The sequence below is a fragment of the Mandrillus leucophaeus genome, unplaced genomic scaffold (genome assembly GCF_000951045.1).
Source record: "Mandrillus leucophaeus isolate KB7577 unplaced genomic scaffold, Mleu.le_1.0 Scaffold55, whole genome shotgun sequence".
NCBI lineage: Eukaryota > Metazoa > Chordata > Mammalia > Primates > Cercopithecidae > Mandrillus > Mandrillus leucophaeus.
In genome coordinates, this window is record NW_012105919.1 from 4421967 (window position 1) to 4439064 (window position 17098).

The 17098-nt window shown below is 52.3% G+C and overlaps 2 protein-coding genes across 2 annotated transcripts in view; one reads left to right on the plus strand and one right to left on the minus strand.

The window, feature by feature from the left end:
* Positions 1-9120, plus strand: part of PLBD2 (phospholipase B domain containing 2) — a gene marked incomplete at its 5' end in the record, with an annotated part of 29980 nt that extends 20860 nt beyond the window's left edge. Inside the window, 7 exons of the mRNA XM_011997944.1 lie at positions 1751-1848; positions 4170-4330; positions 4916-5011; positions 5278-5349; positions 6651-6803; positions 7455-7617; positions 8184-9120. Of these exons, the coding sequence (XP_011853334.1) occupies positions 1751-1848; positions 4170-4330; positions 4916-5011; positions 5278-5349; positions 6651-6803; positions 7455-7617; positions 8184-8351 (911 nt within the window). The remainder of the gene's footprint in view (positions 1-1750; positions 1849-4169; positions 4331-4915; positions 5012-5277; positions 5350-6650; positions 6804-7454; positions 7618-8183) is intronic.
* A 4177-nt stretch (positions 9121-13297) lies between these two features.
* The window catches only part of SDS (serine dehydratase), an 11603-nt gene continuing 7802 nt past the window's right edge, over positions 13298-17098 (minus strand). Inside the window, exons 7-8 of the mRNA XM_011997923.1 lie at positions 14740-14864; positions 13298-14002 (exon numbers count right to left, since the gene is read on the minus strand). Of these exons, the coding sequence (XP_011853313.1) occupies positions 13794-14002; positions 14740-14864 (334 nt within the window). The 3' untranslated portion in view covers positions 13298-13793. The remainder of the gene's footprint in view (positions 14003-14739; positions 14865-17098) is intronic.

The following is a 17098-nucleotide window of genomic DNA, read 5'->3' on the forward strand; positions in this document are numbered from 1 at the left end:
TGGAGTGCAGTGGCGCGATCTCGGCTCACTGCAAGCTCCGCCTCCCGGGTTCACGCCATTCTCCTGCCTCAGCCTCCCGAGTAGCTGGGACTACAGGCACGCACCCCCCTGCCTGGCTATGATATGGAGTTTCACCATATTGGTGAGGCTGGTCTCAGACTCCTGGCCTCCTGACCTTGGCCTTCCAGAGTGCTGGGATTACAGGCATGAGCCACCGTGCCTGGCCTAGTGATCCCTTTCTTTTAAAGTGCAAAGACTTAATATAGAATATATAATTCAGGTTGGACGCGGTGGCTCATACCTATAATTGCAGCACTTTGGGAGGCCGAGGCTGGTGGGTCACTTGAGGTCAGAGTTCGAGACCAGCCTGGCCAGCATTGTAAAACCCTGTCTTTACTAAAAATACAAAAATTAGCTGGATGTGATGGTGGATGCCTGTAATTGCAGCTACTCAGGAGGCTGAGGCAAGAGAATCACTTGAACCCAGGAGGCAGAGGTTGCAGTGAGCCAAGATCCCCCCACTGCACCCTAGCCTGGGCAACAGAGCAAGACTCTGTCTCAAAAAACAAAAACAAAAACAAAACAAAAAAAACACGAAAAACAAAAAACAAACCAAAAAAATTACACAAAGGATAATTCAGAGAGCTACACACAGAAGTCTGGAGCACTGGAGGGAAGAGGCCTGGGTAAATCCCTGTTCAGCCATTTAACTGTTTGGCCTCTGCTAAGTTAATTAGCCTTTCTGAGTCTCAGATTTCCTTATCTGCAAAGTGGAGATGATAATTCCCTACCCCCATATGCAGGGCGGTTGTAAGGAGTCAATTTATAAGATCACAGGGGTAATAAGCTTCCAGCATAAGCGTGAGGTCACAGTAGGCCTGCCGGAGACAGTGCGTAAAACCAGACTAGTACTTGTCAAGGGATAGGCTTCAGGTAGAAGGAATTCTAGGGCAGGAGTGAGGGTACCTGCAGGGGGTGGGCCTGTAATCCCAGCTACTCGGGAGGTTGAGGCAGGAAAAGCACTTACAACTGGAAGGTGGAGGTTGCAGTGAGCTGAGATCGCCCCACTGCACTCCAGCCTGGGCAATGAGAGCGAAACTCTGTCTCAAAAAAAAAAAAAAAGGGTCCAGTGAACAAAATACCTGTTTGTGTATCTGACTGTATATATTTAACACACAGGCACATATGCACACACACGTGCACATGCGCACACACATGCACACACACACACACAGAGTTGTCCCTCAGTTTTGGGGAGGGAGTTGGCTCCAGGAGCCCTGTGGAAGCTCAGGTCTCTTCTGTAACACGGTCGACTGTTTACATATAACCTATGCATATCCTCCATATCCTATAATCTCTACTTATAATACCTAATACAATGTAAATGCTATGTTAATAGTTGTTATACTATATTTTAAAAATTTATATTCTCTTTTAGTGTTTTCCTTTTTAATCATGTTTTTTTCCTAGTATTTTTGGTCCTCAGTCAATTGAATCCAAGGCTGTGGAACCCAAGGACGTGGAGGGCCAGCTATAGAAGTTTGCTGCTGGCTTTTATTTTTACTTGCACACATATGCACTTTTCTATGCCCAATGACCTCAGTTGCTAAATGTCAAAAAGGACACAGTGGGGGCTTCCTCAGAGGCCTGCCTGTGCCCCACCTTGAGACCTGAGTCTTGTTAGGTAGGGTGCAGGGGCCTCCACCTGGGCCTGTCTGACCAGCATCCCTGGCTCGCTCTCCCCGCACAGGGGACTCCCTGCTGGTTCCCGGCAACAAGCTGGTCTTCTCCTCCTACCCCGGCACCATCTTCTCCTGCGACGACTTCTACATCCTGGGCAGCGGGCTGGTGAGTCCCCTTCTCTCGTCTCCTCCGTTCCTGGGGTGTTTGTGACACAGCGGCTCTGAGCCGGCAGGATTGATTCCTGCAGCAAGTGGGGACCAGGCTGCAGCCCAGTGCTGGGTGCCATGTAGGAGCCAGGGGTGCAGCGGAGGACCAGGTGGACGCTGCCCCACCTGCCATTCAGAGCCCAGACTCGCCCTTCCCCTGCTCTGGGGACTTGGACTACCACAAGGGCGTGTTTAAGTGTAGACTCCCAGGCCCCGCACAGGGCCCCCGAAACCTGCAGATGGCCTGGGACTCTGCATGTAACCCTGGTTGTCAGGAAAGGCTAGACTTGGGGATGTTTGGGACTATCCCTGACCTCAGTGACCTCCCTTGTTTTTGTGTATTCAGGATGGCTGTGCCCCCGCATCCCCAACGCTTCTCTCTCCTCCTGCCTCGCTCTTGCTTTCCTCAGAGCCCCTCTGACCTGACCAGGTTTGCTGAATAGAGGCTGTTTACAGTGTGTTGTTTTCATCTTTTTTCCTGGCTGGGGTCCAGACTTGTTTAGAAATCTGTCCCTGGCACTCCTCGCTGAGAAAGTGAACCCTTTGATCTCCAGGGCAACGCTACAGAGGAGAAAAAACATCACTCTGAAGAACACCCTTAGCACAGAGAACGCCAGCTCCCTGCGGGGACGGGAGGGGCAGGCACTCTTCTTCTTGTCTGATCCCTTGCTTTTCTCTGAGTGTGGAACGAGGCAAGAGAGGGCCAGGCAGTGGGTGAGGTAACCCCCATGCTGTGGCCCAGGTGGGGAAGGGGACTGAGGCAACTGGGGAGGGACACATGAAATGGTTGCACCTGATTACCAGGAAGAGGTCCAGGCAGGAAACTTCCCTTCCATCAGGGTCCCTAACTGTTTTTGTGCCATAAACCCCTTGGGCAGTCCAGGAAGCTGGTGACTCTCTTCTCAGAATAGTGTTTTAATTTTTATTATTTATTAATTTTTTTTAATAGAGATAGGGTCTCGCTCTGTCTCTCAGGCTGGAATGCAGTGGTGTGATCGCAGCTCACTGCAACCTCCCACCTCCTGGGTTCAGGCGATCCTCCCACCTCAGCCTCCTGAGTAGCTGGGACTACCGGCACATGCCACCATGCTCAGCTAATTTTTAAATTTCTTGTAGAGATGAGGTCTCACTGTATTTCCCAGGCCAGTCTTGAACTCCTGGGTTCAAGGGATCCTTCTGCCTCAGCTTCCCAAAGTGCTGAGATGATAGGTGTGAGCCACTGTGCCTGGCAGAGTAGTGTTTTTAGATACATAAACCAAAATGTATAGGATTATGGAGGACACCAAGTATAGTGAAATATAGTTATCAAAACATAAGTAAACTTTTAGTATATATGTGCTGCTTTATTAACACACTGAATAATAAGATCCATAGCAGGTGTGGTAAATACCGTAAGTTAGAAGAAGCAAGGTGCATGAATGATACTTTAAGGTATGTACAGCCTTGTAATCTGATGGAAAAACATCTGTGATTTCTGATAGTGACAGTCCCAGTGACTGCTAATACCATTGTGGTGTGTCACGTTAACAGTGGAAAGAAATACCAAATTTCAGGATTTTTTTTTTTTTTTTCATAGATAGGATCTCACACTGTCATGCAGGCCTGAGTGCAGTGGCATGATCACAGCTCGCTGCAGCCTCTATCTCCCCAGCCTCAAGCGATCCTCCCATCTCAGCCTCCCAAGTAGCTGGGACTATAGGTGCCTGCCACCATGGCTGGCTAATTTTTTTATTTTTTGTAGAGACTGGTTTTGCCATGTTGCCCAGGCTGGTCTCGACCTCCTGGACTCAAGCATTCTGCCCCTCTTGGCCTCCCAAAGTGCTGGGATTACAGGCCCGAGCCACTGTGCCCAGCCCTTTTTTTTCCTCTTTAAAGAGAAAAAAAAATCACATTTATGGATATGGCTATCTTTTAGCTGTTTTCAGCTTTTTGTTGTTGGTGGTGGTGATGGTGGGTTTTTTTGCTGTTGTTTTTTGTGGGGTTTTTTGGTTGCTTTTTGTTTTTTGTTTTAGATAGGCTCTCTGTTGCCCAGGCTGGAGTGCAGTGGCGCAATCTCAGCCCACTACAACCTCCGTCTCCCAGGTTCAAGCAATTTTCATGCCTCAACTTCCCTAGTAACTAGGATGGCACTCCATGCCATCGCCATGGCACTCCAGCCTAGGCAAGAGTGAGACTCCGTCTCAAAAAAAAAAAAAAAAAAATGAGCCATGACTGATGAAGTACTGCCACTTGGTGGCAGCATGCCTAGGCTGTGTAACGGTCCCCTTGACCTTCCCACAGGTAACACTGGAGACCACCATTGGCAACAAGAACCCAGCCCTGTGGAAGTATGTGCGGCCCAGGGGCTGTGTGCTGGAGTGGGTACGCAACATTGTGGCCAACCGCCTGGCTTTGGATGGGGCCACCTGGGCAGACATCTTCAAGAGGTTCAACAGCGGCACGTGAGTGGGCTTCTGGCCCTGTGGCTTCCCCTGCACCAAGAAATAGACCAACCTCCCCTTTAACACTCAGACCCCCAGGGACCAGATGTGTCACCCAGGCCACGCACCCCATGCCCTCCTTTGTTTCATACATGGGGAGACTGAGGCTAGGGAAGGAAAGGATTTGCCCCTCCCCTGCAGGCTCCTCAGCCTAGGAAGGAGTGCCTTGGTGGCAGTACAGGAAGAGCACTTGGAACCTGAAGACTCTCAAGGGGACAGTGGGGAGGGCTGTTTGAGGAGGTGGACGTGGGTGGATGGCAGGGCCTGTGAGCCAGAGACACTGAAACTGGGCAGTGCAGATCTTACAGCATCCGGCAGAGCAGCTGACCTAGGGAGCCATAGAATATTCTGGAACAGTCAAGCAGCATGACGAGAGAGGAGTTTGTGGATACCTGGTCATGCTGCAGTGTCAGGGTGTCAGTTGAATGGCCAGACACCCCCAGGCCCACTTCCTGTGATTCCTAGCTGAGTGGGACACTGTGGGGCGGGGAGAGCTGGGGAGGTGGCCCCAGGCTCTGTTCAGTCCTCCTTCCCCCTGCCCGGCAGGTATAACAACCAGTGGATGATTGTGGACTACAAGGCGTTCATCCCGGGTGGGCCCAGCCCCGGGAGTCGGGTGCTCACCATCCTGGAGCAGATCCCGTGCGTATCCTGGGAGGGAGGGGGTGGAGGCTTGGGGCAGAGGGGACTGCCAGGGTGAAGGCCCAGAGCCATGCTGGCACTGTGCAGTGAGGGAATGATCTCAGGAGGTTGTGGCTGGAAGAGAAGGTGTCCCTGGTGGGGGCTGAAGTTCAGGACTTAATCCTTCCCCCAGCCAATGGGGAGCCATCGGGGCTCCCTGAGCAGGGCAGTGCCCACAGGAGCCCCTTTTCTGATCACCTCCACCCCATCTCTCTTCTCGGTCTCAGCGGCATGGTGGTGGTGGCCGACAAGACCTCGGAACTCTACCAGAAGACCTACTGGGCCAGCTACAACATACCGTGCGTGCCTTCTCACCCCGCTCCCCGTCACCCTCGAGGGCATCCACCTTACTACTTGCCCAGCTCCTTCCTAGGCAATATTTTTAAACCCACAGAACGAAGAATCCCAGCCTACCCCCTCTTCTGACCAGGAGAGCCCAGACAGTTTGGCAGTGTAGTTGCGTAGCTTAGGTCAGCATCCATGTGACCTCTGGTTCTAACGCCCAGAGCAGGGTGGTGTGGGATGGCCAGGCTCAGGGACTGACCCCTGCCAGGGTCTGTGACTGGATCTGCCTTACTGGGCTGTACAGCTGTCACCTCCTGAGGCTTACTTACTTTACCTGCATTTTCTCATTTGACTCTTAAAACTGCCACATGTGGTCACTAGAGTTCCTGTTCCCATCTCACAGATGATGAAACTGAGGCCCTGAGAAAGTACTTCACTTTCCCAAGTTTCCCCTGTTGGTGAATGGTGAAGGCAGGATTTGTTTTTTGTTTTGAGACAGAGTCTCACCCTGTCACCCAGGCTGGAGTGCAATGGCACAATCTCAGCTCACTGCAACCTCCGCCTCCTGGGCTCAAGCGATTCTCCTGCCTCAGCCTCCTGAGTAGCTGGGCTTATAGTCGCCAGCCACCATGCTTGGCTAATTTTTCTATTTTCAGTAGAGACAGGGTTTCACCATGTTGGCCAAGCTGGTCTCAAACTCCTGACTCAAGTTATCCACCTGCCTTGGCCTCCCCAAGTGCTGGGATTACAGGTGTAAGCCACTGTACCCAGACTGAAGGCACGATTTGAAGCCATGTCTTTTGGGCCCCAGAACCCAAGCTCAGCCACTCCACCAAGCCACCCCCCAGCACAAATGGAAAGACATTATTGTTATCCCAAATGGCGTAGTTTTTTTTGTTTTGTTTTTTGTTTTTTGAGACAGAGTCTCGCTCTGTTGCCCAGGCTGGAGTGCAATGGCGCAATCTCGGCTCACTGCAACCTCTGCCTCCCGGGTTCAAGTGAGTCACCTACTTCAGCCTCCCGAGTAACTGGGATTACAGGCACATACCACCGTGCCTGGTTGATTTTTGTATTTTTAGTGGAGATGGGGTTTCACCATGTTGACCAGGCTAGTCTCGAACTCCTGACCTCAGGTTATCTGCCCCCCTTGGACTCCCAAAGTGTTGGGGTTACAGGCGTGAGCCACTACGCCCTGTCTGAATGTCATAGTTGTAAGTGATAATGTCCTGGTGTGACTGCCCCTCCCCTCCCTGGCCACAACCTTGGCTGAGTGAGGCCAGTGGGGGTCATGGGTGACCGTCCTTGTCCCTGGCAGGTCCTTCGAGACTGTGTTCAATGCCAGTGGGCTGCAGGCCCTCGTGGCCCAGTATGGGGACTGGTTTTCTTATGACGGGAGCCCCCGGGCCCAGATCTTCCGGCGGAACCAGTCCCTGGTACAAGACATGGACTCCATGGTCAGGCTGATGAGGTAGGTGCTGGTTGGGTGGTGGGTTGGGGAGAGGGAGGCCGCAGGAACACAGAACTTCCTATGTGCTCTTTGTACCAACTCATTCAAACTTTGCCGCCAGCCCCAGAGGGCCAGCAGGGGGTGGTCAGACGTTGGACACCAGTGCAGCAGCTCGGTGGCCGCGCTCCACTTGGGTCCTGTCACAGTCCCCATAGCTAAGGGAGGATGCTAGACATCTCCTGAGTGACCTGTACTGCTGGGCACTATGCTTGGTACCAGAAACAACAGGTAGAAAACCTGTGCCCCACTGTCCTGTCTCTTGGGTGGTGCAGAAATCCATCAAGTTCTTGCACGGGTGTCAATGTGTAAAGATGGCTGTGTTCCAAGAGAGGCTATCCGGGACAAGCGGCTGCCTCACCTGGCTGGGGCGGTGGCATGGAGCTCTTCCCTGAGGATGGGTGCCTGAGCAGAGAGCTGAATAATGGAGGCAGAGTGACTTAGGTGAAGGGTCCGGGCCCCTGGCAGAGGAACTGTCGGGGGCAACGTGCAGTGGGAGGGGCTCATCAGGCTGAAGGCTGGCGGCTGTTAACCGGGCTGCCCGTGAGGATTTGGGCCCCTGTCTTAACCTCTTCTTCCTGGGATGACTGATGTTCCCTCCTTTTCCCCATCCAGGTACAATGACTTCCTCCATGACCCCCTGTCACTGTGCAAAGCCTGCGACCCACAGCCCAATGGGGAGAATGCTATCTCTGCCCGCTCTGACCTCAACCCGGCCAATGGCTCCTACCCTTTCCAGGCCCTGCGTCAGCGCTCCCACGGGGGCATCGATGTGAAGGTGCTGCCTCCTCCCTAGGGCCTGGAGGCTGGGGGCCTGAGGGCTGTGGGTGGGGGGAGTCACCATCACCAGTTTGAGGGAGGAGACAGGTTGGGGCAAAGCTGATGGCGGGACAGGAATGACAGTCAGAATTGGGCTGTGGTTGGGGTCACAGTAAAGGTGACAGTATGGGCTGGGCATGGTGGCTCACGCCTGTAATCCCAGCACTTTGGGAGGCCCAGGTGGGCAGATCACTTGAGGTCAGGAGTTTGAGACCAGCCTGGCCCATATGGTAAAAACCCGTCTCTACTAATAATACAAAAATTAGCTGGGCATGGTGGCCAGCGTCTATAATGCCAGCTACTCAGGAGACTGAGGCATGAGAATTGCTTGAACCCGGGAGGCAGAGGTTGCAGTGAGCCGAGATCATGTCACTGCACTCCAGGCTGGGTGACAGAGCAGAGACTCAAAAAAAAAAGTGACAGTGCAGAATTGGGCTGTGGGGTCAAGGTCAGGGTAGGAGGCCGGGCGCCTGGATTGGGGCAGGCCAGGGCCCCTGCTCAGCTGCGGCTCTGCCCTGTCCCCAGGTGACCAGCATGTCGCTGGCCAGGATCCTGGGCCTGCTGGCGGCCAGCGGTCCCACGTGGGACCAGGTGCCCCCGTTCCAGTGGAGTACTTCGCCCTTCAGCGGCCTGCTGCACATGGGCCAGCCAGACCTGTGGAAGTTCGCGCCTGTCAAGGTTTCGTGGGACTGAGGCTGTGTCCCTGCTCTGCTGCTTTCGCCCCTGCTGACCCTTGGCAGGGCCACCCCGTCCCAAGGCCACCGGACCTCCAACCCCAGCCCCTTCTGGGGGCTTTGTTCTCTGATCTGGGGTCTGAATTATCTCCTCCTAGGGTGGGGCACGAACCTGATGGGGCTCAGAACTGACTCCCTCTCTCCCCCGAGGTGGGTGGGCACCGTGGCGTCTCCTCTGCCCCCGCCCTGCGTCTCCCACTCTCTGTTTCTCTCTGTTTCCTGCTGCTGCTCTCTCGATCTCATTCCCACCCCTGGGGCCCCTTCCTCGTGCTTCTCCTTCCTGAGGGCTTGGGAAGGTCCTGGGGTCAGACTCTGGGGCTCCCATGGGGTGGGAGGAGCCTGTTACAGCACCCTTCTCCCAGCTGCATTCCCACGGGTGGCCCTGGAGCTGGTGAGTTTTGTCTGGGCATTGTCTCCGGCTGGCGTTGCTCCTCCCAGCTCTGGCCCCTCTGCTCCCTCAGGAAGCAGTCCCTTCGTCTCCCTTTCTGGACAGCTTCCTTGAGGACAGAAACTTGAAAACAAACACAAACCAAAGTTTCTGGCCATCTGTGGCTGGAGGGTTCTGAATGTCCTCTCTCCATGTCAGGCAGAGGGTCAGCCCCCATGCTTCTGCCTCAGGCCCCCACCCCACCCCAGGCCTGTCCCTCACCTCAGGGCCATGCCCACAGCGCTCTGATGGAGGAACCAGACTGCAGGCTGTGCCACCATTAAACAAGAGTGGCTCTGGCCCCGTGCTGTGCTTCTTGGGGTGGCAGGGAAGCCGGGGTCAGCGCCTTTTTTCCTCTCAGGTTTGCGTTCTGTGCCATCATCCCCCATGCAGCCTCCTGTACAGCCCTCTGTCTGTCCTTCTGTCCATTCACTCATCTGCCAACATACCCGTCATCCATCTGCACAGCCTCCCACCCACCCATCCATCTTCCATCCATCCACCCACCTACCTATCCATTTATCATCCATCCACCCCGCCATCCACCCACCCATCCAGCCATCCAATCATCCAGCCAACCATTCAGCCATCTCCATCTGTCCATTTTCTTTCTTTTCTTCCTTTCCTTCCCTTTTCTTTTTCCTTTTTCCTCTTTCCTTTCCTTTCCTTTCCTTTCCCTTCCTTTTCTTTTCTTTTCTTTTTTCCTTTCTTTCTTAGGGAGTTTCACTCTGTTGCCCAGGCTGGAGTGCAATGGTGCAATCTCTGCTCACTGCAACTTCTGCTTCCCGGGTTCAAGTGATTCTCCTGCCTTAGCTTCCCGAGTAGCTGGGGTTACAGGCATGAGCCACCATGCCTGGCTAATTTTGTATTTTTAGTAGAGACGGGGTTTCACCATGTTGGTCAGGCTGGTCTTGAATTCCTGACCTCAGGTGATCCGCCCATCTTGGCCTCCCAAAGTGCTGGGATTACAGGTGTGAGCCCCCGTGCCTGGCCTCATCTGTCCATTTTCCATCCACTTACCCACCCACCCATTTATTCATCCAGCCATTTACTCATCCATCCACCAATAAGATCAGACAGGGAGGGAGGTTTTTATGTATTGATCTGTACACCACAGCATGGCTTACGAAGTTCTTACCTATCCATTATCCATCCACCCACCCATTTATCTACCCACCCATTCATCCACCCACCCATCTAACTACCTATCCATCCATCCATCTATCCATCCACCCACCCACCAACCCATCCATCCATCCACCCACCCAGTCATCTACCCACTCACCTATCCACCCATCCACCTACCTATTTGTCACCCATCCACCCATCCATCCATCCAATCACCCATCCAACCATCCATCCAACCATTTTCATCTGTTCATTTTCCATCCATCTACCCGTTCACCCATTCACTCCTCCTTCCACCTACCTATCCATTTATCACCCATCTACCTATCCATCCACCCACTCACCCATCTATCCATCCTTCTAACCATTTATCCACCTATCCAACCATTTCCATCTGTTCATTTTCCATCCATCTACCCACACATTCACTCATCCATCTACCTACGTATCCATTTATCATCCATCTACACACTCACCCATCCATCCATCCTTCCGACCATTTATCCATCCAGCCAGCCATTTCCATCTGTTCATTTTCCATCCATCTACCCATCCACCCATTCACTCATCTATCCACCTATCCATTTATCACCTATATACCCATCCATCCACTCACTCATCCATCCATCCATCCATCCATTCATCTACCCACCCACTCATCCATCCACCTACCTATTCATTTATCACCCATTCATCCACACACACATCTGTGCAGATTCATTCATAACCATCCATTCATTCATATCCATCCATCCATTCATTCATCCAGATGTTTATGGAGCACCTATGTTCTGGGTCCTATTTGGGAGCCTTGTTAACCACCAAGACCTTCCTAAGCCATATTGTGGTGTACAGACTGATACAAAAAAAGGCTCTCTCCCTGTCTGATCTCATGCAGCCTGCCTTGGAGACAAGACTCTCCCAGTGTTGTGTGCTTGGAGAGAGGAAAGCACACAGCCCTGGAGTCAGAGACCTGGGTTTGAATTCTGTCTCCACCTCTTACTAGCTAGCTATGGACTCAACCTCTCTGAGCCTCGATTACCTCATCTGTGAAATGGGGTAATGGTGTGAGCAGCGTTTCCCTGGGGGATGTGATGCAGCCCATACGGGGCCTCATGCAGTCAGCATCTCTTCATTAGCAAACACTTATTGAACCCCTAGTACATGTCAGGCACTGTTATGAGGTCCAGGGGATACTTTATAACAAAAGGGACCAAAGCGTCCCTGCTCTTGTGAAGTTTACATTGGGGAGATAGTAAAAAAAAAAAAAAAAAAGAAATATGCAGTGTGTCAGTGCTGGTAAACGCGTGGAGAAAATAAAGCAAGGTTGGGGTATGGGGTTGGGAATTGACTTGTGGTTTTATCTTATTTTATTTTCCTTTTTATTATTTTTTTGAGACGGAGTCTCGCTCTGTCGCCAGACTGGAGTGTAGTGGCGTAATCCTGGCTCACTGCAACCTCTGCCTCCCGGGTTCAAGTTATTTTTCCTTTTTGTAGAGACAGAGTCTCACTGTGCCAACTAGGCTGGTCTTGAACTCCTGGGCTCAAGCGATCCTCCCACCTCGGCCTCCCAAAGTGCTGGGATTACAGGCATGAGCCACCATGCCTGGCCAACTTGTGGTTTTAAAAACTAACTTTCTGCTGGTACATTTCCCAATTCTTCAGAGTGTTTTCATACCCGAGTCTCTCTTCCTTCTCAGGATAGCCCTGTTGGGAGAGGCTGGGGTTATCATTTATGTTTTACAGATGAGGAAGCAGGTTTGGGGCAGGGAGGTAATGTGCCCAAAGTCTGAAGACCTGGGCCCATCAGAGCCAGGATTGGAGCCCAGCCCGCCTTCCTCATGTCCTTGTGATGGTGCAGGCCCTGGTGAAACAGGCCACACCTACTGTGCTCCAGCCACTGAATCTTCACAGCCACTCCTGAGGCTGGGGCTTCCGGGAGACCCATTTCACAGATGAGCGAGTGGAGACCCAGGTGGTGGTTCTCACCCAGGATCACTTTCTTATTCCCTAGAATGATTCCGGCTGCTTTCTGTTTCCAGGAGGTGGGGGTAGTCATGAAGCCAGGCTGACTGCACAGAGCATAGGGGGGTGGTCATGCAGATGGTCCCCAACTGGGACATCAGCTAGCTCAGCAAAGGCGGGACCCACCTTTCCAGAGGCAGCTGCGAAGGTAGTGCCACTTGACTCTGAGCACTGTGAGTTTCCCACAATCCTCAGCTTCAAGATGGCCGCTGCGGGCACCTCTATTGCTGTTGCCTCCCTGAAGGGTAAGGCTCTGGCCAGCTGGTCAGCCCCTGCCCACAGTGCCCCGGTGCCGCCTCTAGCAGGCTGGGGCTTTGTGCCAGGCTCAGGCTGGACAGTGGAAGCTGGAGGCGGTCCTATTCCAGGCAGGCTTTGGATCACTCAGATCTGTGTGATTTTTTTTTTTTTTTTTTTAAGACAGAGTCTCACTTTTTTTGCCCAGGCTGGAGTGCAGTGGCACAATCTCACTCACTGCAACCTCTGCCTTGTGGGTTCAAGCGATTCTCCTGTCTCAGCCTCTGGAGTAGCTGGGATTACAGGTGGACACCACCACGCCTGGCTAATTTTTGTATTTTTAGTAGAGACGGGGTTTCACCATGTTGGCCAGGTTGATCTCGAGCTTCTGGCTTCAAGTGATCCGCCTGCTTTGGCCTCCCAAAGTGCTGCGATTACAGGCATGAGCCACTGTGCCCGGCTCTGAGTGACTCTTAAACTTCAGTTTGAACTTGGGGTCATCCAAAAAGTGCCTTGAGGGTGGGGTTCCCTCCATGCTCTGGAGCCAGCTCCAGTAATTTCTCTTTGAACTATGATACGGGCTTCAGCACATTCTTTCGTTGGAAGAGATGGTTCCATATTTGAGGAGGGTTTGCATGACATTGACTTCAAGTCCAACCACCCCTTCCCTCTCTCAGAGATGGTTGTCCAGTGTCAGCTCACACACCCCCAGGGGAGGGGGCCTCACTTCTTTACTTCCATTGGGTCTGTGATGAAATAATTCTGTGATGAAATAATTCTGACTTACCAGGAAGGACTTCCTATCAGAATGAAGTTGGCCTCCTCAGCTGCTTCTGCCTTCAGCGGAGGCAGCCTTTGTCCTACCCCAAGTCCCTCTTGTTTAGACACCTGCTTCCTGTGGTACAGGGATGCCCCTCTCCTGGCACACAAGACCAGCTGGAGTCAGGCTCCTGGCCTCACTCTGGGGCCCCAGTTGAGAACTGGGGCTGAGAGCAGACTGAGGGTCTGCTTATTAGACGACCCCAAGGTCTTCCTTCTAAGGAAGGAAAGCAGGAAGGAAGACAGCTGATGACGGGAAAACACACAGGATCTTTGTTTCATAAATATATTTTATTTTTTCAATGAAAAAGTTTGCATATTAGAAAAATTTGTAAGGGTCAGGGGTGGGCTTCCTGGGAGGATGGCTGAGATGGTTCCTCAACCCTGGATGGTGGCCCTGTTTACCTTCCCTGGGAACAAGTTCTCGGGCAGAGTCACAGCTTTGGGGAATTCCTCACTGCTCTGATTCAGGTCTCTCCCATCCACCCTCCTCTGGGGACCTGGTGTGTTACTTGTGGGCACTTGTCACGCCAGCAAGTTGGCTAAGGATGGGCACAGAGCAGTCACACAGATACCAAAAAGGTCCAGTTCATAGCCTCATTGACTGCCGACCTTTGGCATCTGTATAGTGGGCTCCTGATAACAAGAAGTTAACCTGCACCTGGGCCACAGGCGCTCAACCAAACATACATCGAGGCGCTGGATAAAACTCCAGCCCCTCCAGGGGTCTCCTGGGCTAGGAGAGGACAGATCGGAAAGGGTCCGTCATCACTTGGGCAACCCATTTGTCATGCCCAGCTGTTCCTTGAGCGCCCGCAGCTGGGCCAGGCTGATGTTGCTGCCCCCACAGACGATGACCACGAGGGATGGCAGGGGGGCTTGGAGATCCCCCTCCCGTTGGAGCTTCTGGATCACGTGGCTGTAGACGGCAGCCAGGGCTGCCCCGCAGGCGGGCTCCACCAGGATCTTCTCATCATCTGCCGGAGAAGGGGAGTGACAGGGGTGTGGCCTGAGTTTCCCAGGGTGCATAGGAGCTGACAGGCCATTGGCAGGACTTGGGAATACTGAGCCAATCAGCTCTCAGCCCTGGCTGCAGATGCAGGTCCTGGACCGCACATCCCGTTATCACCCTGAATTGGCCCTTCCAAGCCTGAGCCAGGGCCTGGGTTTCGTTATGAGTGCTAACACTGATAGAATGAGTGTGGTTGCTTGAGCACTGTGTTGAGAAGAATTCTGAGGCATCATCTGAGCAAGAGTTCCATGGTTGATTAGCCAAGTGTGCAGCAGGTACAGAAGCATAAATGGTACTATTTTTTTCTCTCTTTTTTGCCATCCCTGCCCTAGACTGAACCCAGAAAGAGTCCAACCTAGTTACAGACCCACCTCTGAATGAATCCAACTCTGAGCCCCATGTTTTCCTTTTTTACTCTGGCTACCAGGAAACTCAGAAGCATTATCTTAAATACTTATTGTTTTCTGCTGCTATGGTTATCAGGCTTACTTTTCTATTTACTTTTCTATTATGTGTGGCTTTTGCTCTTCCATGTCTACACTGCATTGTATTACCTTCCGTTAATGGAAGGTTCTAGGCAGAGATGGAAGACAGAACTGTGGAGAAAATTTGGGGTGAGTGGGATCCCCAGTGGCACACCAAGTGGACAGCCACTTAGCTCCTGAGTCAGCAGGTCAGGTCACGAGAGATCCTGGCACATACCCACGAACTTCTCAATGGCGGCCACAGCCTCCTGGTCCGAGATAACTTCAGAGAAAATGGGGTGTTCCTGAAACAGCTTCAGGGCCTGAGCCCCCACAGTCTTCACACCCAGGGCCTTGGCAACACTGAGAGAAGTGGGAACCCAGAAGAGGATGGGAGTGGGGGAAACAGGAGAGAGATGGGGGCAGGGAGGGAGAGAAGGAGATGGATGTGAGACGGAGAAGGCAGTGAATCCATGGGCAAGGGGGACAGGTGTCACCTCTGCAGCCGTAAAGCACTGAAAAGCCTCAGGGATCCCCGAACCTAGTGGGGTATTGTAATAAGGTGAGAGTGTTTGAATTGGCATCACATAGTATATTCTTTATTATCACTATTTTTAATTTTTTTGAGACGGGGGGGTGTCACTATGTTGCCCACGCTGGGTTTTTTGTTTTTGTTTTTGTTTTTGTTTTTGATGGAGTGTTGCTCTGTTGCCCAGGCTGGAGTGTGCAGTGGCACGATCTCGGCTCACTGCAATCTCTGCCTCCTGGGTTCAAGCAATTCTCCTGCCTCAGCCTCCCAAGTAGCTGGGACTACAGGTGCCCAACCACGCCTGGCTAATTTTTGTATTTTTAGTAGAGATGGGGTTTCACCATGTTGACCAGGCTGGCTTCAAACTCCTGACCTCAGGTGATCCACCCACCTTGGCCTCCCAAAGTGCTGGGATTACAGGCATGAGCCGCCATGCCCAACCCCAGGCTAGTCTTGAACTCCTGGGCTCAAGTGATCCTCCTGCCTTGGCAGAGCATCATATTCTGATCAACACTAAGTCAGGAGCAAATGCCTAAGAGGACCCTTGTTGTTCCCCGATAGGACTCCCTGCCTTTGCTCCGGGTTGCAACCTCTACCTGGTTAACCCTCATAAGGCTTAGTACCACTCTGCCTGCCCACATCCTGCTCTGTCCTTCAAGGCTCAGGATTAAGGCCACCTCCTCCAAGGAGTCCTCCTGGGAGAGTACTGAGTCCCACGGCCCTTTGTGGAATTCTCAAATGGTACTCCCCTATAGTAACAAGCGCCCCGATTACTTTTTGAGAAAGTATTAGGTGCCAAGCACTTCACAAGCATTATTGAATTCACACAAGAACTCTGCTGTTGTTAATTGGTTTGATTTTGGGAAGGGGAAACTGAGGCAGACTATACAGTCATTTGCCCAAGGTCACACACTTAGGGAGTGCTGGAGCTGGGGCTGCAAGCAGGATCTGTATAACTTCAAGACCTGTGCTGGTAACCAATGTGTTGGCGCTGTCCCCAGCCCCCCGGGGTGACCACTGGCTCTGTTCCCAACTCAACTGCTTCCTCTCCCTTCCCCAGGAGCATCTTGAGGGCCTTGGCCACCTCAGCCCTCAGCAGCATGTGGTTTACAGTAGGCACTCAGCCATGACGTCTTCAGTCCCTACAGTGTGGGACACAGAAGCTCCAGATGCCAGGCTCAGAAAGCCGGAAGAAGTTCTTATCTGGCTGGATTCAGTCTTCCCTATCTGTAGTGGAGACTATTGTCTGCCCTGGTGTCTTTTCTAGCTGCACATATGATCACCTGGTATAAAGACATTTCCCAGCCTCTCTGGCAGCTGCATGTGGCCATGTGACTACGTTCAGGCCAACAAAAGGTAAGTGGAAGTTTTGTGTCTGTCTTTGAAGGTTGGGGCATAGCCTTCTGCCCTTGCTTCCCCCTCCCTGCCACATGGAATGTGGGTGTGATAGCTGGCACTCAGGCAACCATTTTGGACCAAAAGGCTACATGCTAAGGATAATGGGGAAACACACTTAATGGACCCGGGGCCCTGACTTTTCATGGTAAAGTTCAATCTCATCTAAGCCACTGTTATTTGGGGCTTCTGTGTAATGGGGCCAAAACCTAATCCTAATTAAATACTATCTATCGGTCAGGCATGGTGGCTCATGCCTATAATCCCAGCACTTTGAGAGGCTGAGGTGGGCAGATCACCTGAGGTCAGGAGTTTGAGACTAGCCTGGCTAACACAGTAAAACCCCGTTTCTACTAAAAATACAAAATTAGCCAAGTGTCATGGCACTTGTACTCCAATTGGCACTTGCACATGCCGTTGCACTGCAGCTTGGGCAACGAGAGCAAAACTCCGTCTCAAAACAAACAAACAAAAACTATCTATCAAAGGTTTGAGGCTTGGATATGAACTCCTTAGGAGCAAGACTTGGGTTTATGCGCCACTGTCTCCCCAGACCAGCCAGTGTCTTGCACACAATAGGGGCTCAGTAAATGGTTGGCAAAGTAATGAGGTATGTAAAACCTTGCCACAGAGGACTCAGTAAATGATTCCTATGCGGCCGGCCTTCCTGCCT